Consider the following 26,819-nt stretch of genomic DNA (forward strand, 5'->3'; position numbering starts at 1 on the left):
GGTTCACTGGCTCCTCTCTGTGTCAGGGGGTTCACTGGCTCCTCTCTGTGACAGGGGGTTCACTGGCTCCTCTCCCTGACAGGGGGTTCACTGGCTCCTCTCTGTGACAGGGGGTTCACTGGCTGCTCTCCCTGTCAGGGGGTTCACCAGCTCCTCTCCCTGGCAGGGGTTCACTGGCTCCTCTCCCTGGCAGGGGTTCACCAGCTCCTCTCCCTGGCAGGGGTTCACCAGCTCCTCTCCCTGGCAGGGGTTCACCAGCTCCTCTCCCTGGCAGGGGTTCACCAGCTCCTCTCCCTGGCAGGGGTTCACCAGCTCCTCTCCCTGTCAGGGGTTCACCAGCTCCTCTCCCTGGCAGGGGTTCACCAGCTCCTCTCCCTGGCAGGGGTTCACTGGCTCCTCTCCCTGCAGATCCGGCGGAGGCGCCTGGCGCGGCTGGCGGGAGGCTCCTCGTCCCAGCCCACCACCCCGCTGACGTCCCCGCAGAGAGAGACCCCGCCGGGGCCGCCGGGCGCAGCCCCAGCGCCGGGGCCGTCCCACAGCCTGGGCCTCAATGTGCACAGCATGACCCCAGCTACCTCTCCCATCGGGGCATCAGGTAGGCTGGCAGCTCCCGGGTGCTCCTCGTGTGTCTGGGCTCGTTCCTTGCTCGGCTCCTCGCTGTGCAACGTGCACTGGTACTGCTGCCGCTCCTGCTCTTACTGAAAGTCATTTTCAGAAACAAATATTGCAAAACGGTGAAGGAAGGTACTTTTTGTTTTAATTTTTCCAAGTAATAAATGGTTTTCCATTTATTCCATTTGCAGTTGTTTTCCAGGTGTGACTAAACTCATGGCATTTACAATATGGGACACCAAATCTTGAAAAAGTTTGTAATAAAGTTTATTATTACACAATGTTATGGAAAAGAGGTGTCAAGGATACAGGAAAATCCCTTTCAAGTCTTGCGACACAGTTTCTATTGATTGGTTTCTAGGTACACTCTAGCAATCAGTCTCAAGTTAATTTTTGATCTTTAGTTGCAAGCAATCAGCAGAATTAAAAATAGCAAGCTGTGACTGGACATTGTCAGTGTAAGAATAAAGTATTTGCTTTCTGCTTTGTATTACTTTGCTAATTTCACTATTTACTGGAGGGAACACAAACAAGTTATTTACAAAATTATTTCAGAAGATGCAGCAAATAACTGATCTGTTAAAATAATACAAATGCAGCAAGCAGGGGAAGTTGGGAGGGTTGCTCTATAGAGAGGGGAAGACAATATTCAGGTATTTATACCACATTTGACCTGACAGAAATTAATTTTGATTTCAAATTATCTGACTTAGAAATCAGGACAAATTGGCATGTTTTCCAGTATTGTGATCTTTATCTGAAAACTGAAATTGTTTTGCATGTTGTGTTACTAAGCTTAGAGGTTCTCAAAACCATCCCAAAACAAATGTCAAGATGGTTCTAACCAGGTTTCCAATATGCTTTCTAACAGTTTAATAAAAATAACATTTTTCCATGGTCTTTGATGATCTTGCAGAATTCATTAACATTCACCTATTTGCTTCTTGAATTTTCTGGTTTTCCCTTTAGCAGTTAGAGTATTTTACAAGCTTAAATATTTTAGTTTAATTACAGTGCTGTTCAGAAATACCTAGAAGTGACTCCTTCCTGCTTGTTTTGTTTCCTTGCATCCAGAGCAGGACAGAGAAAAGCTATCAAAAGCATTTCCTGAGATAAACTCATTGCAGATGGAATTTAACACTCTGTATTGTCCTCATGATTAAAGGCAGCAATCCAGAGGTGGAGGTGACTTCTTTTTCTTAAGAACAGTGCAGAGTTCACTCACTGTGTTCCCTCAGCCTGTGGTTACATGACTGTTTTAATCCATCTGAGGTCTGACTCTTGCTGAAAGGAGTATTTGTTCCTCTGCTGTCCATGGCAGCTGTGTGATGAGGGGAATCGTGGGCTTAATACAAGTGAAAACTAACCCAGGAAAAGTAAATGTTCAATTTTCAAACAGAAGATCCATCCTAGGGCACAACTCTGGCTAAACAATACTGGCAGCAGAGCAGGAGGTGTGGAAATGTGTACCTGGAGGTAGAAATGCTCAGGTATTGGCAGACAGGTTTATTGAGGTTTGAAGTGCTCAGACAGTGAAGACCTTGGAGATTTCTGCTTTGAGAATTCCCCATCACATCAGGGTAAGAGCTTTGGTTAAACTGGGGAATGGATCAGGAAAAAATATTCATAATGGTTTATCTTGTGTGTTTATGTAGCATAAATGAAGACTCAGCTAATGCTGTGTGGTTTGCAGCAGTTCCTTTCAGCAGCAGACTGAAGTGACTGCAGAGGATTTTAATTCATTTGGACATACAGAGAGCAGCTCCAGCAGAATAGTGTCCTTGTAAGCATCCATTGTTCTAAGGAGTTGCCTGTCATGGTGAGATCAGACATAGGAATCAATTTCATGGAAAATATAATTATTTTGTATGTATTTTGAAAATACCTTAGAAAACCTATAACCAGCATTATCAGTGACAACTGGAAGTTCAGATGTCAGGTATTTTATTGTGTACCTGATCTAGCAAAGTAGAGATGCAAGTAAATTCTGGAAGATCTATATGAAAAGATGGTAGGTTGAGGAGGGCTGTTAATGAGTGCTGCAGCATCACTGTTAAAATACGTTTTCCTGGCTGTAAGAGTAAGACCCCAAGGGAATGCAGAACAATGCAATCCTTTGCCCTGGTGGGTCCTGTTTACTCTGGTCTCTTTTGTCCACTGACTTAGCTAGATTTTCTTTGGGAAGAGAGAGGAGGAGAGATGAACTCAAGGAATATTTGTTGCCCCTTTATAACTGATGATGTAACTCCATTGTAAAGGCCCAGTGTTAAGCCCTGTTGTGAGAAGACAGTCTTTAGAGGGGCTCTGACAATGTCTTAAGGGAGTAGACACAGCAACCTTGTAATAGATCAGTTTTTATAGGAGTGAATCTCTGAGCACTTCATGGATGCAAGTTTATCTTTGTTCTTTGTTGGACGCAGGTAAGCATTGGTGCTGCAAGGGGAGGTAGAAAATGTGATTATCTGTAGTCAAATGTGGTTATTAACTTCTGTTTGCTAATGCAGTGCTAAGAATGGTTAAGAGCTGGATTGAAAAACGGTATTTCCTCTCCTTTTGCATCCAAATAATGCAGTGCCTTCTCAGTGCTCACAGTAATCTTGGTGGTGCCTTTTCTTTAGGAGTAGCCCACCGAAGCCAGAGCAGCGAAGGAGTGAGTTCCCTCAGCAGTTCTCCATCAAACAGCCTTGAAACCCAATCTCAGTCCCTCTCTCGGTCTCAGAGCATGGACATTGATAGTGTCTCCTGTGAGAAAAGGTAAAAAATACAGCGTGAAACAGCTGGCAAATATGGCACAATGCTGGTGTTCAAACCTCTTACAGGACAAGGCTCTGCCCTCCCCCCTCCCAGCTGGGTTAATGCAGTAGGGTTAATGCTTAAAAATCACACTGTTTAGACCACTGTAATGCTTTCTCTAGCCTGGTTTTAATGGGAATTCCTGACCTAAAGTGGTGAAAGACAAAACATTATCTTAGACATTAACAGATAAGCATGTCTGGTGGGGATAATTCTGCTACTCTCTTTAAAAGAAAAAGGTTGTGGGATGTGATAGCTGTGTGGTTTGTATTGCCTGCTGAAGAAATTTAGAACTCTAATGTAATATGAGAAACATTTATCAACCAGTGATTTTGACTGCTGTTTGTGCAGTGCTTTCTCTGCTGCATCTGCTTAAAATGACACTCTTAAGATGACATCTGCTTAAGGAACACTCTTTCAGTTAGCATCTTACAGAGGACTGTCTGCAACTTTCTACAAGTTAATGGGCTTTTTCTTTTATTTCCACTTCCAGTATGTCCCAGGTAGATGTGGATTCAGGAATTGAGAACATGGAGGTTGATGAGAACGACCGCAGAGAGAAACGGAGTCTGACGGACAAGGTGAGCCTGGGTTGTGCTGCCTGGAGGAGGTCTGAGCTCAGTTACCTCCTTATATTGAACACATACTTTTGAGAGGATGGAACTAATCCTGGAACTAACCCTCAGGTGTCATCTGCAAACAATTTCTTCACTGCATTTTCTCATTAAAATTTGCAGGAAGGGAAAAAAAAAAGGTCAAAACTTCCAATATCAAAGCTGCGTTTTGATGTCTCAAATTGGTTTACGAAAGATATTTGAAAACTGAAGAAAATTATTTGTTCTATATTCTATAACAAAGTGAACTATTAATGCCCACATCAAATTTTTAATACACAGTAGGCCTGATGAAACATTTTTTAAGCAACTTTGAAGATTGTTTCATCTTACTTGTATAGCACATGGTGGCCTACACACAAAGTACTGCTTCAAATGTATGTTATGTATGCTGGAGTAATGTTGTGTAATAAAGTTTTCTTCTGGATATTAAAAGAAAATCTGTAAGAATTAGCTATCAAGTTTTAGAGAGATGGTAGGACCCTTTAAAGTAGAAAAAGAAAGCAAGTACAAAGCTCTAATCCACTCCTCAAATTGTCCTTTCTGTCATTTGATTTTAAGGCCCATGTGAAATAGAGCCATAAAGAAATGGGACATCAGTTTAGTGAAGTTTCTACCACAAACTTTGCAGTGCTCATTAGATGTCTTTGCTTTTTCTGCCCTGTCAGTAATAAGGTCAGTTGGTAAAGCCTGTCCTGAAGCCACAGCAGCAGTGCTGCCACGGGATCCTTGGGCACCCCGAGCTGCAGGCAGGCACTCACAGCCTCCCCTGGGCACTGGACAGCCTCCACTCAGTGGAGGGACACTCCACTCAGGGCTGGGGGGAGCAGGGAAAGGAGATCAAACCTTATAGGTTAAGCTGAAGCCTCTTAACAAAGACCTGTACTTGATTGTACATGGACTAATAAAAGTGCAAATCAGGTGTTGTTGTTTTGTTCCCCCAGGAACCTCTGTCGGGGTCGGAAGTGTCGGAGGAACAAGCTCTACAGCTGGTCTGTAAGATCTTTAGAGTCTCTTGGAAGGACCGAGACAGGGACGTTATTTTCCTGAATTCACTCTCTGCCCAGTTCAAGCAGAACCCAAAGGAAGGTGGGTTGCTGAGCAGGAGGCATTGGCTGCTTCAGTTTATTTTTTCAGAAATGTTCTAGTGAATTAAAGGATTGTCTTGCATCACAATAGACATCTAACAGTTAATTTGATAAGCCAAAATTTCCTGATTATTTTATGTAATAGACTATATATTCTATATTAGCTGTAAGATATACCAAAACAGTTTTTATTTTGTGTGTGGGGGTATGTGCATGATTTGTTTTCCTTTCTTTGACACAACTTGCTCAGCTCAACAGCAGGGTGAGAAAATGAGTGGAACACACAAGACAACTTTAATAACTGACTACAGGAGCATTAAGTAATCTATGATCTCCTGTGTTTTCCATAAAGGCTGTATTTTTTGTAGCTGTAATTCCAGAACTTAGGCTAATATAGACAGTGATAATTACAGATGTGTCAGTGCGTTGTTTTTGCCAAAAACAGCGCTCAATTCACAGAAATCTGTTTCTGTCCTTTTTTCCTCTGCTAATATTTTCACCTGACTCCTGTGTAGATGAAGACTGAGGTGAGGATATTGATTCTTTTCTTCTTAACAGTGTTTTCAGATTTTAAGGACTTGATCGGGCAGATTTTGATGGAAGTGCTGATGATGTCCACCCAGGCAAGGGATGAGAACCCCTTTGCCAGCCTGACAGCCACCTCCCAACCCATTGCTGCAGCTGCCCGCTCTCCTGACAGAAGCCTGATCTTAAATATGGGCTCCAACCCTGGAAGCAGCCCCATGTTCTGTAATGTGGGCTCCTTTGGTTCCAGCTCGTTGTCCAGGTGACTTCTGATTGTAACTGAATGCTGATTTCACTTGAATTGGTAGACTAGAAGAGAGAAAAAGGCATAGAAGTGTCCCAAGAACAATAAATAGAATGGATTTTAAAAGTTTTTCAGTCTTTTTCATGTGAGTGTCCCTCCATTTCACCATTTTTGATTACCTTGCCATGGCTAGGAATGTATTTGATAGATTCAAGGCATGTAACTGTTTTCTGCTGAGAAGTATTCCTAACTCGCATCACAGAGGCCGTGATTTTTAAAAGTGTGTAGATTGTGACGTAGTTTTATTGAACAACAGTAGAAGTGAATAATGTGTGTGAGCTGCAAAAATATTGCTGAAGAGTCATCAGAAGGGCAAGAACTTCTCTTGCTCATTTTATCTTTTTCACCCTTTTTCTGCATATCCTAAATTGTTGCTTTTTTTTTTTTTTTTTTTTTTTTCTTTTTCCCCCTGTAACTGGTTTAGTCTCTATGGGACTAGTCCAGCTCCTCCTACCAATTTCACAAGCTATGTACCAATGACTGGTTCATCTCTTACCCCACCAGCCAGTTCAGTTGCCACCCCAGCAGTGCCTCCCATTTCTGTCAGCTCTCAGCTGCCAGCAGCCAGCCCCTCGTGGACGCAGCCTTCCTCTGCGCGGTACCGCCCCTACACCGTGGCCCATTCCGGAGGCTCTGCCGCCGCTGCCATCCCCCGCTCCTTGAGCATTTCCATCCCATCTAGTTCTCCAAGTCCTCCAGCCCTGGCTGCTGGCCCTCCAGCCATGCCAGTCATCACATCCAGACACAGGCCCACAGCCATGGCTCCGCCTTTGTTTACTGCTTCACCCGGTGCCTTGCGCAGGCGTCCTTCCTTACAGAGCAGGATTCCTCCTAGGTATTGCACAAGGGCAGAGTGTGTTTGGTGTGTGCTCTGCAGGGTGTGGCATCAGCCTGCAGTATGGAAGAACTTACGTTTCTGCTGAGCTCACCCTACTCACCCTGAGTTGATTTCTGCGTTTGGGTTTGTGCTAATACCCTGACTTGCTAACCAGGTGTCTTTGACCTGCTTGTGTGCCTTTGAGGTGTGATGTAATTACTTTAAAGGTAGCAGTATGGTTTTGATTTCTTCCTCTTCATAGATCCATTCCCGTTAAACTATAAGCTTTCTGTTCCGTTGCTGTTGCTGGATGGTAAACCACATAAAACTGCTCCAAAATCGGTTTTCTCAGTAGGGCCTTAGTTAATTTATTGAATGCTGTTACTTGCTGGACTGGCTTGGATTTGATTCCCTGGTGCATAGATTTAAATTACAGATCAGCATGTTTCAGAATGCCAGGCTGAGTACCACTGCTTTTCCTCTCTTGGCTGTTCCGGGAATCCCTTGTTCCTGCAGGAGGGAGAAGCAAAGAAACAAGGTTTTGAGACCACAGCTTTAAAGTAATTAGCTTAGAAATGTAATATTTATTATTCAGTCATGTCTAAACATTCCACTTTAGCCATCATTTTTATTTGGTCTCAAAAGTTCTTTTTCAATTTTTGTGTTGTGATCGTGTGGTGTTTATGATAACCTGAATAACTTGAAGTAGTGTAACAAAGCATGTTAGTGTGGTCCTGGTTTTACTAACATGGAGTTACCTGCTGTCTGCACGTTTAGAGAAAATGATTTTTGACAGACCTAAAAAAAAAGCTACCATTTACTTTTTCTTCTGGCTTAAAAAATTCTCATAGCCTTTTCCATTTTTGTTGTGGTAGTTTATACGACAACCCTTTCTCCCTCCTCCTTCTTGCTGTTTCTGATGTGTCTGAGGAAAGTAGTGATGAAGAAAATGAAGACGATGATTTTTCTTGTGTCCAGTTTGGGTCCAGGTATTGAAGAAAGAGAATGTAACCTGCATGTTTGGTTGTTTAGGAACTAACAGCCTGTGTAGTGTCAAGTGATCTTCAAAGCAATTTGGGGAGCAACTGAAGCCGAGGATGTGTCTTGGCTGGCTCGTTAAGTTGCTGTGTAAACATGTGTAATGAGTGCAGTTAGTCGGCTCTCCTTTGGAGACATGACTAAGGGAAATAAATGTTCATCATGCAGTCTTCTAGGCCTAATGAACGTGGTTCTGAGATGTTTGAGTAGAGCTTTTCTTGGGCTGTGTGAGTCGAAGGAACAGTATTCGCCCTTGGCTGTAATTTTAAATCCCTGGTACATCATGGGCATGTTTTCCTATGAGAAACTGGAAAATGAGAGCAAGGGTTAACATGCACCTTCCAAGTACCATCTCCTCTTTTCTACTTCAGTTTGATTTCAGGAGAGTGAACTTGATAACACAGATGTAGGAGGGCTTTGTGTATGTGGAATTTAGGATTATTTTCCCCACTGTTTTGTTTAGTTTTTGTCCTGTTGGTGATTCAATCCAAATGTTGGATTGAGTTGCCAAGCTTTGGATAGGATTTCTGCTGTGCTTCTGAGGTTTTAGTGTGTTTATTGTGTCCTGGCATTTTGCAGACAGCAGTAAGTTGTTGGAATATAAACACAGTGGCTGAACAACTATGCAACAACTGGCATGCTGAAGACACCAAGGCATTCAGTGTGTGTGAAGGATGTATGAGCTTTGTGTTAGAATAGTTGGAGTTATTGCTGCAGTGAAATCTTTAGCAGAATGACTGTAGAACTAGTAGGTTTTCATATACATTTATGTTCTTAAAAGAGTATTTATTAAGCTGGATGTGAGAATTCAAGAGATTTAAAAAAGAGACCATTAAAAAAACCCCATGTGCATGATTTTGTGGTTACTGAGGACTGTTTCAATAGAGCTGTGTTTTACATGGGCTAGTTTTAATTGAATAACTGAAAACAGTTATTAAATCTCTGCAAACAGAGATTGCTGCTATTAGAATGTTGTGTTTCTTAAGCATCTGGTAGCTCAACATGTGAACAGTAATGACCTTTCCTGGATTTATTGGTTGGACTGTAAAGTTTGCACAATAGATTTGTATGGCTCAATTATAGAAATGTAAATGATTTTACAGTTTAAAGGAAATTCCAGTTCTGACAGTTTGTAGTTTAAATATATATTTATGTAGTTTAAAATATATATTTTTAAAAGCTGCATTTAAGGAAACCAGTAGTCTTATTTTCCAGTTTAAGACTGGGGGCTTATAAATTGGTCTTCATTCAAATCTGTCCTGACTGACACAGACTTTTCTTTGAGAATTGCAGCAGACCATCCAAGTAATTGCTGATTTTTAGATTTCATTTACGTGAAGTGAATATATCATGTCTCTAATTTCTTCTGTAAGATGAGGATGTTGTTTTTAATTAACTTTGTCAAGCATTTTGTTGAGATAACAAGTCTGAGATTCAGAGTTGTGGGTCTGTTCTCACTTTTGTGTTCAATTTCCCTCATCTCAAGGATGGTTTTGGTTTTGTGGGTTTAGTTTTTGTGTTTACACTATCAGTGTTTTCTTTTCCCCACTGAGGCTGTGCTACTTAATGAAATGATGTATTTTACTAAACTGCAATGAAGTGAGTTGAAATGAAATGATCTTGAATGAGGGAGTGTCAAAAGCAGCAGCAGCTTGGATGTATTGCCTCTGTTTTATTGATTCTTGTTCCTTAGAGCACGAAAGTGGTTGTGTGTAGCCCTGTCAGCCCAGGTCTCTTCTCAGCAGTGGGAGGCTCCTGCCTCCTGTGGTTTGGTGGTGTTAACAGAATTTTGACATTTCTGCCATTCTGAGTGGTGGCATGGAAGGGTTGTGGTGTCCTGGGTGTCAGGTGCCACTCAAAGGCTGTTTGTTTTCTTTGCTGCATTGTGAGACCAGGATTTACTGATTCCCATCAGAGTTATGCACCTTGTGGCTGTCTTTCAGGCATTTATTTAATAAGGCATTTACAGCTCTGAACTTCCAGGGCTAGACAAACTTTATGTGGAGAGCTCTCCATAGATCACAGGAATGACCTGAATTATCACAGAAATTACCTGAATCACTGAGCCATGTGTGTGATGGGATGGAGTGTTCAGAGCATTGGCAGAGGAGTGTTCATGAATTGTTTGACTGTGCACAAGTGAAGAATTCTACCTAATGCTTTGTTTCTGCTTTTTGTGTGATTTAAAGTGTGGGAGGCTCTGGCAGCTCGAGTGTTTCCGATTCCTGCAGTGACCACTTCACCATTGAAAATTGTAAGGAGACAGAGATGCTGAACTACCTCATTGAGTGTTTTGATAGGGTTGGAATAGAGGAGAGAAAAGCACCAAAGGTATGTTTCAGATGAGTGAGGTTGTGTCAGTGCTGTCACAAACACTCCTCTGACTCGTTAGTGGGGAAAGTTGGTGGGAATGATACTTCTTCTTGATGGCTTTGTTGTAGAAGTAGATTTATTGAATTTATTGGGGCCCTTTGACTCTTGTTAATTCATCAAATTTGAGTGATGCATATATTTTATATCTCTTAAATTACACTCTTAGCAATCATCCTTCCCCTTTCGATCTACTACATTTTATCCAAGTTTATTCCATGCAAAACATTTTTGTGAGGCCAGCTCCCTGTCAGTGTTCCATACTCTACTCCAAGCTTTTGCTTCTGGGGAAAAAACAACCAACCAACACTATTTATATATAATCTGGAAGGTTTTCTCTGGAGAAGTTTTAATCTTAGTGTGCATATTACATTTATACTGCACAAATAAATGTATGGTCTTTCCTGTGTGTTCTGTATTTAATTTTTGGTTTGTATTAAAATAAAGTTATTTTTCTCAGATGTGTAGCCAGCCAACAGTTAGCCAGTTACTGAGCAACATCAGATCCCAGTGCATTTCACACGCTGCTTTGGTGCTACAGGGATCCTTGACACAACCAAGGTAAATCCAGCTGATGTTAATCATGAGTTACTGTCCCAGGGTCCTTTTCTCCTTCTGAGGATTAGATAAGAAAACTAAGATCAGTTGTTGCAGCAGGAGGAATAGTTTGTTGCTTTACAAGTGATGAGTTGGTGGGGAGCAATTTGAGTGCTTTATAACTGCATTTGAGTAAAATCAGCCAGGGTGATGTGAACAGTTTAAATGGGAGATCAGGAGCTGAGAAGAAAAGAGGCACTTCTTTCAAAATGCTAGGAAGCAGTTAAAAGTAATGACTGCATTCATTCAGAAAAGACTAATGTGTGTTCTTTTCTAATCTGGAAAAACCCATGTAAAAAAATGTTGTTCCTTCACCAATTGAGCTTAACAAAGAGTTTTTTTTTATTAGAGGGGGTAGAAGGAGCAACCAATTACTACAGAGAAGCTGTTGTTTTCTTCCAGCCTCCTTAACTGAAGTGTGATGCTGGCAGCAGCATCTGTTAGAGAATAACCTTTCCCCAGGTAACTTGAGCAGACAAGATGAGTTACTTCTGAAAGGAATAGGTGTATCCAGACATTGATAATGTGCTTGCAGACACATCCTTGCATGTGACTGCTCTGACGTTTTTGCGAATACTACTGCAGATAATCAGTAGATTTTTTTTTTTTTTTTTTTTAATACAAATTAAGGTCATTGCAGCAGCAGTCTCTGCTGGTACCATATATGCTGTGTAGGAATCTCCCATTTGGCTTCATTCAAGAGTTGGTGAGAACAACTTACCAGGATGAAGAGGTGTTCAAACAGGTAAGGCATAGGTCAGAAATAGCTGTAGCACATGGTTTTATAGTTTGCAGTATCCAAGAGTGGATTTGCAGACATTTAGTCAGTGTCTTGTAGTCCTCTCCCCATTACCTCTAGGAGTAGCAGCCTGTTAAAGCAATTGGAGTTTGATTCTGTTCTTTTTTTAACTCATTTAATATTTTTGAAAAAGGCTGACTTTCAGTATTTGCTGGTTCTACGTATTAAAAATGTATTTGCTAATAAGCAGCAACACTAACTTAGGAGTGGACTACTTGGAATGTGCAGGCATATATTGCAAGATTGATGTTGGTTTTCATCCTTTTGTACAAAATTCCTAAAAATGTACATGTTAAGACAGCAATCTTCTGTAATCCTACTCAGATTTATGGTGTTTTCCATCTTGCAGTCTTTACCCTTCTTTGCATCTTTAATAATTTGTATGTAAGGTGCTAAGAGCACTTTACAAATCCTAATCCAGTAATTCTTCATGTTTACAGAGGAAATGACTGAGAAACAGGAGGTGGTCTGGTCTGTGTGTCAGAGTGGCTCACTGAGATGAAAAATAATTAAGACACAAAACTAGCAAACTTCCAGCCTGTATGCTATAAAGCAGATCAGTAAGGTTGTAATTGTCTCTAATTAGCACTCCCATAATATGGTGTGATTTGGCTCTAAAGGGGCCTTTGAAATGGCACTTGACCCTTCCAGTTTTGCAAAGAATGACATTTGATAATTTTTATGTGTAGCACAAGTAATTGTTAATAATTTATGTTTCTGTCTGGACTCCTTTTAGTAGAGGTTCATGTAGTTGAAAGTACATTTAAGACTGACAAAAAGCCATTGTAAAAGTGTTAGAGGTCCTGTCCTGGAGAAGAGAAGCATTCCTGAAGCTGAAGCACACTCCATCTCTATAGTGCTTTCCTGGAATATGTTTTAATAACATTTTTTTGTCTCTTCACAGGAGCAACGCAATATACTTTAAAATTGAGTGGGACTCCTGTTGTTGTTGTTTCAAAATTACTATGGGTTTATTTTGTGAGGGTGTAATTGTCAGAACAGTGTGATTGGGACTTACTAAATGGGTATAATTACTTCTGATTAATAAGTTCCTGTCAAGTCACTTCCTCTTTCCTAACAACCCTTGACTGCTGCTTATTATCTTTACCAACTTACACATCATGCAAAATTAGAGCTGTATTATTGCCCCAAGTGTACAGACAAATAAATTATTCCCCATTTGGGCAGTAGGTTGTTGGACACCTGTACAGAGCCTGTGCTCTCGTTTGTGTCTGCAACACAGAGAACTTGCTTGCAGAGAAGATGCAGGGAACTCAATGGAGCAACACCCTATTGCTTAGACTACAGCAAACAAGTTGAGTTTTAGCTTTGAATACTCTCTAAAGCCTTCAGGCTTTTTAAAAAGAATCTTAGTTTTTGCTTTGTGTAAGTTGCACTATTTGAAGAATGAACAGGCATTTCATGCTTTGTATGGCATCATAGTCATTTGATTGCTTCCTGTTCTTGAGTAAAGGAATTTACTTGTGTTTTTACAGATCTTTATTCCCATCTTACAAGGCCTGGCTGTGGCTTCCAAAGAGTGCTCCCTCGATAGTGACAATTTCAAATATCCCCTTATGGTAAGGACTGTCCATTTCTAGAAGCAGTTTCTTTATGTTCCTTGATAACATGCAGATTCTAAGCAAGATAACACTTCAACATTTTGGGGATTCTTTTTGGTTAGTGGATTGCTGTTAAACTCTGACAGAAGATTAATGGGGCATGAGCTGTGTAAAGAACATTAAAAATTCAGTAGAGTGTGAGGCCAATATTGTCTTAAGCTTAATGAAGACTGCTTGTATAGTGGACTACTCAAATGTTTGTGTGTATTGCTTTATATAAAATTGTCAAACATATGAATGTCATAATGCACAACTCTAATACTGTGGATGGTTATAAAATCCCAATAAACTCCTCTCAATTTAAGTCTGGAGAATAATACCCAGTATCCACACCACTGTATGTTTAGACTCAACTTCTGTATGTGTGGAAATTCAAATAGGTTGCATTAAACCCCAAATTGTTTGAATCGGAGTCTATCTACTGAGAAAAATATCTTAATATTCCCTGGCTGAAAAGCTGAGGGGGTTATTTTTAGTCTTTTTAAAATTCCTACTTTAGTTCTAGGTCTCCTTCCCTCCTACTGCTTTTATTGACAAAACAAACCAGTCTTTTGCAAAGTGTGTTTGGCCACCAAGGAGCAAGTTGGATTCTTGGTAAATGGAGCATTGTCAACTTAACACCTTTGGATCCTTTTAGGATCTTCAGTGTATGATGCCAAAAAAGGCTGTTGAATCTCAGGTTTAATTTGTACTTAGGGAAATCAGCTGGACTGGGGTGCTGCAAATCAAACTGCTTAAATAACTCCAGTACTTGGCAAAAAACATTAATTTTTCTGGTTTTGTATTTTCCTGCTGTTTTGTTATTGTCCCAGTCTGTAAACTGCTACAAATTTGGCTGTTGGCTGCAAGGAAGGACTACTTGAAAATGAGTCTGTGTTTTCCTTATCTCTAGTTGGCACAGTGTGCAACAAAAGGATGGAATAGTAGTCACTCACTGTAGTGTAATTGAAGACTGAGAACATGTAACACAGGACAAGTGGGACAGCCAGCAGTATCTTTGTGTTTCCAGAAATCTCTGTTATGACTGCTTGCTTCTTTCTGTGCTGCAGTTGAAAGTGAGCTGGAGATCTCGGATAGGATTCTTTGTTCCTGGGTTCTGTGTTCATTTGACGTTTTTCCACTCTGGTTCAGAAGACAAAGGCCTTGGTGTATGGATTAAACAATTGCTCTATTTATTATTGTGACTGGTTTTAATGGGGCAGGTCAGGAATCCAGCACAGGCATTGTCATGTTCTGAGCAAACAACAATTAGCACAGCTAATCCTTGAAATAAGTGCAATAATTTGGAGCAGAAGTAAAAGCTAAAATGGAAGCAGGGTGTGCTTTAGTTGTCTTTGGACATCTTCACTGTGATTGTGAAGTTTTTCCACTGGTATAGTGAGAAAGGTTCTGGTCTTTCAGCAATCTGTCATAGTAAGCTTATTTGTTGCAGACAGGTTACTTAAGAATTACTCAAAACAGTAATTTTTACTGGGATTTTTTATAGGCACTATGCGAACTTTGTGAAATCAAGTTTGGGAAAACGCACCCCATGTGCAGTTTGGTGAGTGTCTCCAGTTTGAGTTTTTTTCTAGTTAAAAGACCCATTTCACTTATTTTGGTGTTGTGCAATCCTGTTGATAATGTTCTCCAGAACTCTAAGCAAGTGCTACTGGAGCCTCTCATGCAAAACAATAGTTTAAATTAAGCTGGTAGAGGGAGTCCTTTACCCTGAGAATTTATTAAAAGTGGGACAAACACGAGTTGCTTGGTTGCTGGAATACTGAGGAGATGGTTCCATTTTCCAATCAGCATGATTGAGTGTTGGGGGTTCGAGGGTGTGTGGCAGACACTGGAAGGTGACAAAGCAGGATGGCTGACATGGCAGCTTTGAAGAACTTGGCTGTTTCTCCTGTTTTTAGGTTGTCTCTTTGCCCTTGTGGTTGCCTAAATCTTTAAGCCCAGGTGCAGGAAGAGAACTGCAAAGACTTTCCTACCTTGGAGCCTTCTTCAGTCTGTCTGTCTTTGCTGAAGATGATGTAAGTGTCACAGAAGGATGTTGACAAGAACATGGTGGGGTTCTTTTGTTGTGAGGGGTTTTTTTACTTCCCCAGAACATTTTGATACATTTGCCAATATTCATCTTACTTTCAGAACAAAGTAGTTGAAAAGTACTTCTCAGGGCCTGCCATTACTCTTGAGAACACCCGGGTTGTTAGCCAGTCCTTGCAACATTACCTGGAATTAGCAAGGGTAAGTATTCTCATTCCTTAAAAAAAAAAAGCTTAATATGTGGGTTTTTTGGTCTTGATATAGATGAAGAATATAATATAAAAAAAATTAGCTTCTGTCTTAAACCACAAACCTTTCAGGACATGGCTGAAATGAATTAGGGAAAAAAAAATAGAGTGCTAGGAGTATTTCTCTGAGGCTGTAAGCCAATTCAGAAAATACCAGATCAGTTAGTCACGAGTTACAGGTCATGTTAAAGGATGAGTAAGTACATACTGTGTTAGTAGTGTGTTGCACTCCTGTTGTATTTACATCTTTGGTTTAACTAATGCCATAACTAACATATACATATAAAGGTGGCTATAAGACTATAACAGAAGTGTTACTGAATTTTGTGGATTTTGTAGAACATAAAAATACAGACAAACAGAAAGCAGGGCTGTGATGCTGAGAGGTGTTTGTTTGCAATTGCAGCAAGAGCTGTTCAAGATCCTGCACAGTATCCTGCTGAACGGGGACACCCGGGAGGCGGCTCTCGGCTACATGGCAGCTGTGGTCAATGCCAACATGAAAAAGGCCCAAATGCAGGTAAATAAAGGGAAATGCTCTTCTTCTGATTCATCCAGCCACAAATAGCACTAGATGGCTCATGCAGTGGTGGTCTGGAATGGAGGAAGAAGAATTTTGAGTGCCTGCTACCATGGGCGAGAAGCCCTGTCTTCTTTGTTTCAATACTTTTTCCATTTCTGAAATTAATCTGTTTTACCTATTTTAACAGTTTATTTTCTCTCTTAGAACTGAGATGTCACTTCATTAACAAGGCTTCTGTATTACATGTTCAAAGCTTTGTACTTGCCCTGCCCCATTTCTGAGGGCATCATTCCACTTGACTGTGTTTACCACGCTGCTTTCCCAGCTGGTAAATTGCTGGGCTTTGTATGGTGTCTGTAAAAGGAGCAGTGCAGATACGGAATGGCCTGGCTCCAGTGAAACCACAGGGATGGGATTTTGGCATTGTACATCCCCCTGTACTTCTCAGCTCGTGTCCTCAGCCCTTTGCTTTCTCACCCCACAGACAGACGATCGTTTGGTGTCCACGGATGGCTTCATGCTCAACTTCCTCTGGGTACTACAGCAACTGAGTACGAAGATAAAGCTGGAAACGGTTGATCCCATGTACATATTCCACCCCAGGTGTCGAATCGAGCTTCCCACAGATGAGACAAGAGTGAAAGCAACAATGGAGGAGGTTGCAGCCTGGATTGCTGAACTTTGTTAGTACTCTTACTGAGATATGTTAAGCATTACTGTGCCTTCTGATATGGAGGTACTTGATTCCAGCAAAGAATTCCCTTTTCCTAAATCCCTTTTCTTGATGCTATCTGCTTTGCCTTGTTTTAAAGAAAGTTGAATTCGAGGTCTCACCCTAGATAAGGCAGTTCATTTTAAAATTTATTCACCTGTACTGTTCTTTGTTTTTCAGACAGGGATCCGTCTCCATTTTCTGAGCCGAAATTCCCAACGGAATGTTTCTTCCTCACCCTGCACGCCCACCACCTGTCCATCCTGCCCAGCTGCCGCCGGTACATCCGCAGACTGCGCGCCATCAGGGAGCTCAACAGGTCGGCAGCAGCTGCTGGGGCTGCCTGGGGTGCTCCCACCAGGCAGGAAACTGATAAATAAAGGGAATGACAGTGACAGTCTAGGTGAAACTGGCGCTGAGTACAGACCCCCTCAGCTTTCTGGTACTCTGCTGCTTTTGGCCCTTGGGGATTTTTGGGTGCGTTGAAGGACTGTGGCTTGAATCAGGAATTCAGATAATAGTGAGATGGAGGGTATTGGTTACACAAGACAGCTAAAATTGGTCAGAAGACCATTCTGTTTAAATGATAACTCTCCTCAGAACATTTTAGGATTCATGGCACTACTTAACACTGTTCATTGTAACTAATCTCTGGTGTGGTTGGCAGGGTGTGGGCATCAGTGCCTCAGGCTCTCTGGCAGAGCTGGAGGAGTTGTGTCTGATAATCAGGTCACTGTGCAGATGACTTATGGTTTCAGAAACGAGACATTGTGAATTGTGCCTGAGCTGTTTTGAACATCCCAGAAGATATTTACCTTTTCCCCCTCAGCTTCTGAAACAGGAGAATTTGTCATACTCTCAGGATGGGGGAAAGAAGCCTTCAGCATTGAAGGCTTAATATTGTTCTCTATATGTAATTCAGCATATGGTTTACTGTTTTAAAAATGATAAACAGTATGTGTTAACATGAAGATACTCCTGTTTTCCATTTGTCTTGGCATAAGCTCAAATAGACTTTTACAGTTGCTAAACCTTAAAGAATACTCTGTTAAAATTAGAACAGATTTTTGTATCCATCAGTATTTTCCATTGTTTATAATTGCACTCATTGCAATTTGGTAAATGTTCCTTGGCAGAAATGCCACGAGTTCATTACAGGATTTTTGGACTGCATTTGAAATGATTTCATTTTTAAAGCATATGCAGGCCAAGAACCTGGGAAGCAGCAGAGAGCAGAGCAGGAAGACTCAGTATATGCTAAAGAAAAAACTATTTTCCTATAAACAGCCTGTGGGTTACTTGTAAAAAAGCCATATGTTGGCTTGAAAAAGGAATTGCTGCTTTTTCCTTATTTAGAATTGTTTCACAGGAGTTGCTGATGCAGCAGTCCCCATCCAACGGTGCAGAGTGAAGAGCTCTTGGTTTTACTGACAGCAGCAGGAGCTTAGACTTCAGCAGCTTCCATGAATTGCTTAGTTGCTTGCAACACTGGAAACATCTTTAGATCTTGTTAGTAAAGAAATTACACTGGATATTTGTCTGCTGTAGGCAGAGATTGATATGGAAGAGAATTTGTGTTTAGAGAAGGGATGAAAAGGGACTGTATTCATGCAGTTCAGTGTATGAGTTTTGTTCTAATCAGCTGCACTTCCTGAAAAGGATTAAGATATGTAAATGCATAGATTTTTTTTTTTTTAATGCAAATGGTGTGTGCAATGTACATTTAAGTTCTCTTTTCTGTGGGGCAGTATAAGAAGGTGGGTAAGGAAGGGGAGGAATATCAACCCCCTTGACCTTCTGGCCCTTACACCGACAGGGAGGGTATGGCCTGTTCACATACTGAGCTCCTCTACACACCTGAGTTTTCTTGGGAGTGGAGCATGAGAAGTGTAGAACAAAACCAAAAGAAATCGTTTGCAGTAGTAGAAAGGGGGAAGATACACAGGATACAAACCTGCAACTTTCTTGTTTCTAACAAGACTTTCTGCTGGGCACCTTTTTCTTCCTTAGCTGCTTTTGTCTTCCAGTTTCCTTTTTGGTACTAGAAGATGAATGAACTCTGTCTCATTAATGGAACCATCCTTTCCTTGTGTTAAGGTTTAATTTTCATGGGTGTTGGAGCTAGTGTATGTGCTGCCTCTTGAGTTCTGGCTGTGCAGATTTCAGTCTGCATTTACAAAAGCAACTTATTTCTCTTGCTGTGATGATGGGTAATTTCTTCGAAAATGATCAGCTTTTTTCCCCACTTCTCTGTATTTCCTTGGTTTTTAGCAGATAAGTCAATGAAATGCCTTGTGCTGGCAGCACATTTCCCCTCTGTCATGATAACCAGTTCCTGCATCTGGTTTTCAGGACTGTTGAAGATTTGAAAAACAATGAAAGTCAGTGGAAGGATTCTCCTCTGGCCACCAGGCATCGAGAGATGCTGAAACGGTGCAAGACACAGCTCAAGGTTTGTAAGTGATTCAGTTCTGTGGCCTGTGTGTTGACTTTGTTCCAATATTTATGGACAACTTCTCTCTTATGCTGCTTGAAAATGGTGGGTTTGAACCTCTGACCCCTGGGAATGCTGCACTGGATGGTGGTCATGACAGAATATAACATCAGTTGTGAACTCAAGATTCAAAAGAACACCAATGAGAAAAATCTGTGTTTTTTAATTGGAGAGAGACCAAGCAAAGGGACTGGGCTTTGTTCAGGAGTAGCTGTGTGTGCACAGTCCTTGCACAAGTAGGAATACTTAAGTCACTGATCTCACACAGAATTCCTGCAAAGATGAGTAAGCTGGATTGCTCTGTTTTCTGAAGGCCTGTTCTGCTTAGATCTTCCTCAAAGAAATTGGCACAAATGTTTTGAGCTGTAGCACAAAAATGGCTTTAATCACACATATTCCCACTTTGATACATTTGTTACTTCTTTCATTGTTCCAATAAATCTTGTGAAAGGCACATCTGTCCCTGCAACTCTAAATTGTATTTTACTTGCTGTGTTGGGGCTTACGTGCCCTATTTTCTTGAAATAAGAGTGTATTGTAAGAAGAGACCACTGTATAATTGTCGTGATTCACAGATATATTGATTATCTTGAAGAGGCTTCACATTCCTTTATGCTGTTTCGGCCTGGATTAATTTTTGTGTGCATGTTCTGCAGAAACTGGTGAGGTGTAAGGCTTGTGCAGATGCTGGTTTGCTGGATGAAAACTTCCTCAGGAGATGCCTGAATTTCTATGGCATGGTGATTCAGCTGATGCTTCGCATTCTTGACCCTGCCTATCCCAAGTGAGTGTCAGGTTTGTCTGTGTAAGTTGTATCAAAGATATTTCAGATCATGTTGGATTGCTCACTGAATTTAGCAGTTCTAGAATTAGTTTTACTTACAATGTCTGCATTGTTATGGGGTCGGTGACATGCATCCTTGCATGGAATATTTCTGTTATTCAAGAGTTTAATGTTCACTTGGGTTTGGGGGGCTCCCTCAGGTATGTTTGGTACCCTTGAAGTACTGACATGGAGTGCTGAAAAGTCAGACTCTGACTTACTGTGCTTCAGTAAGCACATGACACTTCCTGCTTAACCCTGCTGGATTACTGTCCTGTTTCTTGTCTCTTCTGTTTTACAGCATAAAATTGCCTTTAACTCCTGAGGTTCCGAAAGTATTTGCATCATTGCCAGAGTTTTATGTGGAAGATGTTGCTGAATTTTTATTTTTTATTGTACAGTAAGTAAAATTATATTTGAAGGAAACTTGTACTGCCACTTGTCCCTTTAGCAGGTGGCACATGCATAAATTGAGGGTGCAAAAGAAGTTTTCTAACTATCTGCAGCTAATGTTCTGGTTGTTAACAGCAGCCATAAAGTTTTATGGCATGGCAGCACAGCTGCAGCTATAATGCATAGATGGCTCCAAGGTCTCTTCTAAACTAGATTTTTCTTGGAAGAAACTTGAAAGTTTTTTGGTTCTCTCCCCAGGAATTTTCTTTATGGTTTTCAGTGAGACCTTTTGATCTTGTGATACGCTAAATCATCACTAGAATAATATTTTTTAAAAGCCATATCTTAGAAGTAGAACATTAGGGTTGGGGGTTTAAATTTACTTTTCCTGTTTCCAGATATGCTCCTCAGGTGCTGTATGAGCCCTGTACTCAGGACATAGTGATGTTCCTTGTTGTGATGCTGTGCAACCAGAACTACATCCGAAATCCTTATTTAGTAGCCAAGCTGGTGGAAGTGATGTTCATGACAAATCCAGCTGTTCAGCCCCGGACACAGAAGTTCTTTGAAATGATTGAGAATCACCCTCTCTCCACTAAATTGTTAGTGCCCTCCTTGATGAAGTTTTACACAGGTAAGTGCTTTGTCTGTAGCTCACTGAGTGCACAATAGTATTCTAAGCCCAAAGGCTCTGTTAGCTGTTGTAACTATTCAAGAAAACCCAAACAAACCAAAACAAAAAAGCCCCCAAAACCCCCAGTAGATCTTGAGTCTTGTGAAGATGAGGCTGTTATGCTCAGGAATTGGGGGAAATAGAATTAGATGGAACCTTGAGAAGTCCAGTCCTTTCACAAGCTGTTGTGCCCTGATAAGTCCAGCAGTGTGAATTAATGTGACAATTGCTTTTGTGGTCTTTAGATTCCAAAATTAAACCTTTTTCTTTGCTTTGCTTCCAAAGGAACATTGGAATTTTAAAACTCCTCATTGTAGTTTTGCTAGTCCTGTAGATTTGAATGTTTCAGAAGAGTTTTTGCACCCATAACAAGAACAAGTATTTTTGTAGGGTACCCATAGTTTTCTTAGTGTGATTTTAGACTGTGAGATGAAGAGCAGAATAGAGCAGAAAGTTTTAGTTTCTGGGGGTTTTTCTTCCGAAATGAGGTTGGGTCTAGATTAGAAAGTGTATAGTGCTATTCTTCTAATGGGAATTAAGATGGAGACTTCTGAACGGGAATTGAATTTCATCTCTTAATGTTTCCCTGGGTGCTTGAAGCTCATCACAGTGGAGGCAGTAGGGAGAGGTGTCTTGCCAGTGAATCCTGGTGGGAAAGTTTTGGGATCTGTTCTCTTTTCCAGATGTGGAACATACTGGAGCCACTAGCGAGTTCTATGACAAGTTTACAATCCGCTACCACATCAGCACCATTTTCAAAAGCCTCTGGCAGAATATCGCTCACCATGGTACATTTATGGAAGAGTTCAAGTGAGTAAGAGGTTGTCTGAGGCAGCTTCCTGCCGTGCAGGCTGCTCAGGCAGGGCCACTGGGACTGGGTGACGCTGCTTCCCGTTGTGTCTTACATGGCAACCCCTTCCAGTAGAGCTGGAGTGATTCTAAACTGAGCTCTGGACACCACCATCATCTTGGCTTGGGGAATGGGATCGTTGTTGGAAATGTACAGTGCAGGAGTGTTGCTGGGGTTGCAGTCTGCTCTGCACACCCACCTGCTCTGCCGTGATACCTGTGTTTCGATGTTTTCAGCTCTGGGAAGCAGTTTGTTCGCTACATCAACATGCTGATAAATGACACAACTTTCTTGCTGGATGAGAGTCTGGAGTCCCTAAAACGTATCCATGAAGTGCAAGAGGAGATGAAGAATAAAGAGCAATGGGACCTGCTGCCCAGGGTGAACAGAGCTGTTTTTCAAAGTGCCCTTTACTTACTTTTAATTCTTCAAGACCATTAAGAAAACTTTTTTATAAGGAACAGCACCAAAGAGCTGCTTATGAGGAGCAGTTCTCAATGCTTTTTCTTGCTGCCAGTATGGCCATGGTCACTCTGGATGACATTCTGCAAAAAAACCATCATTCTGCCTTGTTATGTTGTGGCTGGCAAAGAGAGTGGTGTGAAGTAGAAATAGTATAAAGTTTCAAATTACCGTGCACTTAATTCTAAGTGGAGAAACCAATACTTTAACCTTCCTGAAGGAGGTTTGGGAAGATGCTCGCCAGTTGAATTGACTTCAAGGAATAGAAGCTTTTACTCTGTTAATGCATTGGTCCTTGGTAGATTCGATGCAGACAGTTATAGTCCTGTACCTCAGAGCTTGGCCTAATTAAACAGTAATTGTGTGTGTTGACCCACCAATGTCAGGTATTTCTATTTTAAGGTTATTGATTTAAAAAAAGAAAAAGTACAAGAGGAAAAGCTATAAAAATCTTGTTTGTTAAACATATTCTGGTTTGCTCTTCTGAAGCCTTTCTTCCTGTCTCTGCCTACCAGCAAGGTAAAGCCATTACTGTAGTTACAAAATGAGCTGGTACATCATCTACAGATTGTTCCACAGGGGAGTGTTTATTATTTATGATGGTGCATAAATTAGAGAGAGTTAGAGAGAGCTTCATTTGACTCTCAGATCCCAAGTTGGTTTTGAAGTATTGGCATTTGGATGGAAAGGAAGCATAACTCAGTTCTACAGCTGTGAGGAGCAGTTAGAGGATGTAAACAAACTCAGTAACCATGGGGGCTTGTTGTGCTGTTTGCATTCATTCTTCAGTGTTGCAGAATTCTGGAAAATTGATGCAGACATTAGCACTAGGTAATAAAAGTGAGCAGCTGTACCTTAGACTAAAAGATGTCCCTCATCTGTATTTGAATTCCTATTCTAGATCCCCTTAGCACTGTGGCTGTAAGGTTTTGCTGAATGATGATGTAGAGATTCCATGGAGCTGTGTTTGTTTTGTAGGATCAGCAGCAGGCCCGGCAGTCGCAGCTGGCTCAGGATGAGCGCGTGTCCCGTTCATATCTTGCCCTGGCAACAGAAACTGTTGATATGTTCCATATCCTTACCAAGCAGGTCCAAAAGCCTTTTCTCAGACCTGTAAGTCCTGCTCAGATTTAAGTTGGTTCCCTGCTTCTCTAACATCTCTGGATAATAACCTGGAAATGTTTGCTAGCACTTAGTCTCCATTCTCCTCCCTTTTCTCCAGCTCATTAAAATCTAATTGCTGTTGATGTTATTTGATGTTGAGAGCATTACCTGAGTCACTGAGATGGTGTGATCCTTCCAGACAGAAACTGTTTGCATGACATTTTTTTAAGGGCAAACATACATAAAGAACAGACACTTCCTGCAAGCCTACCAAATGAAAATCTTACTAGTTAGAATTAGATAGTTTTATTAATTAGAATTAATAATTCCTGATCTTGCTGTGTGCAATTCTAGTGATAAACTTCTTTATCACTGCCTTCATACTGTGATCTGTGTTTTACTTTGCTTTTGTAGGAACTTGGACCACGACTGGCTGCTATGTTGAACTTTAACTTACAGCAACTGTGTGGCCCCAAGTGCCGTGACCTGAAAGTTGAAAACCCAGAGAAATATGGGTTTGAACCAAAGAAGCTGTTGGACCAACTGACTGACATTTATCTGCAGCTGGATTGTGCTCGGTTTGCTAAAGCAATTGCTGATGATCAGGTGAGCTGCAGAAGGATGAAGGAGAAGGGCAAAAAGCTCTGTGGACAAACAAGACTTTGCAGAACATTCTAGAAGCATTTCATCTTGCTTGTGTGCTGCCAGCTGGTTTGTCTTATATCCCTGCAGTTTATTTGCTTTCAGCAGATCATCTCTGTTCATATTCTGTCTGCTCGTTGTAGATGGGTGTTCCCAGTGCTTTGCAAACCTGTAAACATACATAAATATCCCTGGCACTTGACACGCATAGGAAATTTCCTGAGCCTGATGTGCTTATTGCCTACAGCCTCATTGTAAATTAGCAGAAATGCTTTGTCCTTCTGCAAGTGGGAGAGCTGAGGCAGAGTTTTGACTCCCTCCCCCTTCCTCATTGACACAGGCAGAGCTGGGACCAAGAGCCTCCTTCAACAAATCAAAGTTCATTCACTAGTTTACAGTTTCCAAATTGTATTCCCTCTGAAATCACTTTATTAAATGGCTCTGTAATAAACTGACAAAGCACAGCATGTATGAGACAATTAACAACACCTTTGAACTCATGGTAATACTCAGAGCAAGATAAGCTATTGCAGCTCTGTGTTCTTGTAAAGTTGTCAAACTACTGAGTCACATCTGTCCATGCCCGTGTCTTACAATACAAACGTTTCAAAGTATAGAGGGCAAGAAATGTTCACAGCAGCTACTTGAGGTTCTAGTGGATGATGTCTTGCAGCATGTGAAGCTGTTTGCATGTCTAGTGAAACAGCAGTATTGGGGTAGCTCAGGATTGTTTTTCTGTAGTTATTTAAGTTCTGATAATTGCAGATAATACCAGTAACACATCTGAAACAGACCTTATGTGTTTGCATGTGTATAATGAATATTCTTATGCTGTTCAGTATATATGAGAATGTTATCCATCATGCATCCATGCCAGCCACAGCAAATGCACAGACTGACATAGGGATTCAAAAGAAAGAATCCTGCGGGTGTGAGAACTGGAAAAAAGCTTAATTAACAAAGTGGCCCTTCATCAAAAAGGAGTGGGGGGAGTGACCAGTCTCTTGGAAACTGTCAGTGACAGGAAAGAAACACCAAGGAAATGTGTGGTTGGTTAATGGCTACTGGTATTGGGAGAGAAAACAAAACAAACAAAAAGTTGCTTGATCATGGTGGGATCTCTCTAAAGCATTTTGAGAGATGTCCCATTTGCAAATCCCAGCACGCAGGAGAGGGAATCTGCAAACGTTTACAGAGCCCTGGGCATGTTGCCATCGTTCTGTTCCCTCTGAGCACGAGAAAGGCCTTTGGGTGGGCACTGTGTGTCCTGCCTGCTGAGTGGCATTGCTTGCTGCAGTGTGCTGTAGATGAAAGAAGTGGGGCTGTGTTGAACATTTTAAAAATCCCAAGGGAAATAGAAATCTGTGAGACTTAGTGTGTTTTGTTTTGCCATATAATTCAACCTTGCACTGTAAAGTACATAACACTTTGTATTAAAAGGATTATGTCAGAACATGATATTGTGAACTTGAAGGAAAATGGTGTCTCTGTAGAACGCAGACAGCTACAAAAGTCCTTCCCTAACTTTCTTTTTCATGTGAAAGTAATGCTTGCTTCAGTTGCATTTGGTCTCTTTGGATAGTCCTACTGCACCAGGTGGCAAATCTCCAGCATTCACTCTCTGAGCTGTCTTACTATTTTTGCAACATTGGGGGGGGGGGGGTTTTTGTAAGTTCTTGTTTGGATTAGGAGAAAGAATCACTCCTTTCCCAGTACTGCCTTGCACATTATCAGAGAAGGCAAGAAATTCATTTTATGCTGTATTTTCAGCCAAGACTTGTGAGAACAAGAATACAGACAGGAGAATGGCAAAACAGATGTTTTGTCTAAGAACAACTCTAATAATTATAGTCAGCCTCTCTGAGCATCTTCCTCATTTTCTTTAGGTGATGTTGCCTTTTTTTTTTTTTTGGTCCTTAATAGTTCTACAGTGATGATGACTGGTAAAAAAAATGTAAGTCTACCCCAATGTTGATATTTTGGGGCTAGATGAATGTTACCTACATACTATTTGCTTTGATGTAAGGTTGAGGTTTCATTGATCCTTCCTTCTGCCATTTTAAAAATGCATTAAATATCTTTACATTTTTATGGCATATAAGGACACTACGACTCAGCAAAGTTGTCTTTTTATGCTTTGCCTGTAGAGGTCCTACAGTAAAGAGCTCTTTGAGGAGGTTATCTCCAAGATGAGGAAGGCTGGAATCAAGTCTACCATAGCAATAGAGAAATTCAAACTGCTGGCAGAGAAAGTGGAGGAAATTGTTGCCAAGAACGCCCGTGCAGAGATTGATTACAGCGATGCTCCAGATGAATTCAGAGGCAAGTGGAGTCTTCTAAACCCTGCCTGTCTAGGAGAGAGGGATTTCATTTGTTGCATTGATTCCATATGTTACTAGAAACTATGTATTGTTTATGAAGCCTTGCATCTTGCTCTACTTCAATGATGTATTTAAGTAAATACAGAGCTAAGAGTTTTTTTAATTTTCCCTGGGATTGTACTGTCCATGATTGTCCTAGCCATGCTTTGCTAACATGTACTTGAAAACAGTAACCCTCCCACCCCTCAACTGAAAATAGGGTGACAACAGGGAAAGCTTAGTCCCAGGTCAGAAAGGGGAAAGTGCTATGAAGATTGATGTCCATTTAACCATTTTCTGTAACTTCAGCAGTGTTACAGGGTCA

At 41.1% G+C, this 26,819-nt stretch overlaps 1 protein-coding gene across 3 annotated transcripts in view; it reads left to right on the forward strand.

The window, feature by feature from the left end:
• The window catches only part of UBE4B (ubiquitination factor E4B), a 34,156-nt gene that overhangs the window by 5,488 nt on the left and 1,849 nt on the right, over positions 1–26,819 (forward strand). For 2 of the 3 annotated variants that reach the window (XM_053997446.1, XM_053997447.1), the window contains exons 2-25: positions 409–595; positions 3,231–3,366; positions 3,899–3,986; positions 4,964–5,108; positions 5,666–5,894; positions 9,981–10,122; positions 10,622–10,722; positions 11,389–11,503; positions 13,054–13,137; positions 14,666–14,722; positions 15,081–15,197; positions 15,313–15,411; positions 15,865–15,978; positions 16,466–16,664; positions 16,874–17,012; positions 19,046–19,145; positions 19,844–19,971; positions 20,312–20,410; positions 20,802–21,037; positions 21,760–21,886; positions 22,163–22,307; positions 23,367–23,501; positions 23,907–24,098; positions 26,282–26,456. In XM_053997446.1, the coding sequence (XP_053853421.1) occupies positions 409–595; positions 3,231–3,366; positions 3,899–3,986; positions 4,964–5,108; positions 5,666–5,894; positions 9,981–10,122; positions 10,622–10,722; positions 11,389–11,503; positions 13,054–13,137; positions 14,666–14,722; positions 15,081–15,197; positions 15,313–15,411; positions 15,865–15,978; positions 16,466–16,664; positions 16,874–17,012; positions 19,046–19,145; positions 19,844–19,971; positions 20,312–20,410; positions 20,802–21,037; positions 21,760–21,886; positions 22,163–22,307; positions 23,367–23,501; positions 23,907–24,098; positions 26,282–26,456 (3,289 nt within the window). Of the gene's footprint in view, positions 1–408; positions 596–3,230; positions 3,367–3,898; positions 3,987–4,963; positions 5,109–5,665; positions 5,895–6,360; positions 6,772–9,980; positions 10,123–10,621; positions 10,723–11,388; positions 11,504–13,053; positions 13,138–14,665; positions 14,723–15,080; positions 15,198–15,312; positions 15,412–15,864; positions 15,979–16,465; positions 16,665–16,873; positions 17,013–19,045; positions 19,146–19,843; positions 19,972–20,311; positions 20,411–20,801; positions 21,038–21,759; positions 21,887–22,162; positions 22,308–23,366; positions 23,502–23,906; positions 24,099–26,281; positions 26,457–26,819 lie in introns of all 3 variants that reach the window. The other variant, XM_053997445.1, reaches the window with a different exon arrangement.

Source organism: Vidua macroura, chromosome 23 (genome assembly GCF_024509145.1).
Source record: "Vidua macroura isolate BioBank_ID:100142 chromosome 23, ASM2450914v1, whole genome shotgun sequence".
In the NCBI taxonomy this organism is placed as follows: Eukaryota; Metazoa; Chordata; class Aves; order Passeriformes; family Viduidae; genus Vidua; species Vidua macroura.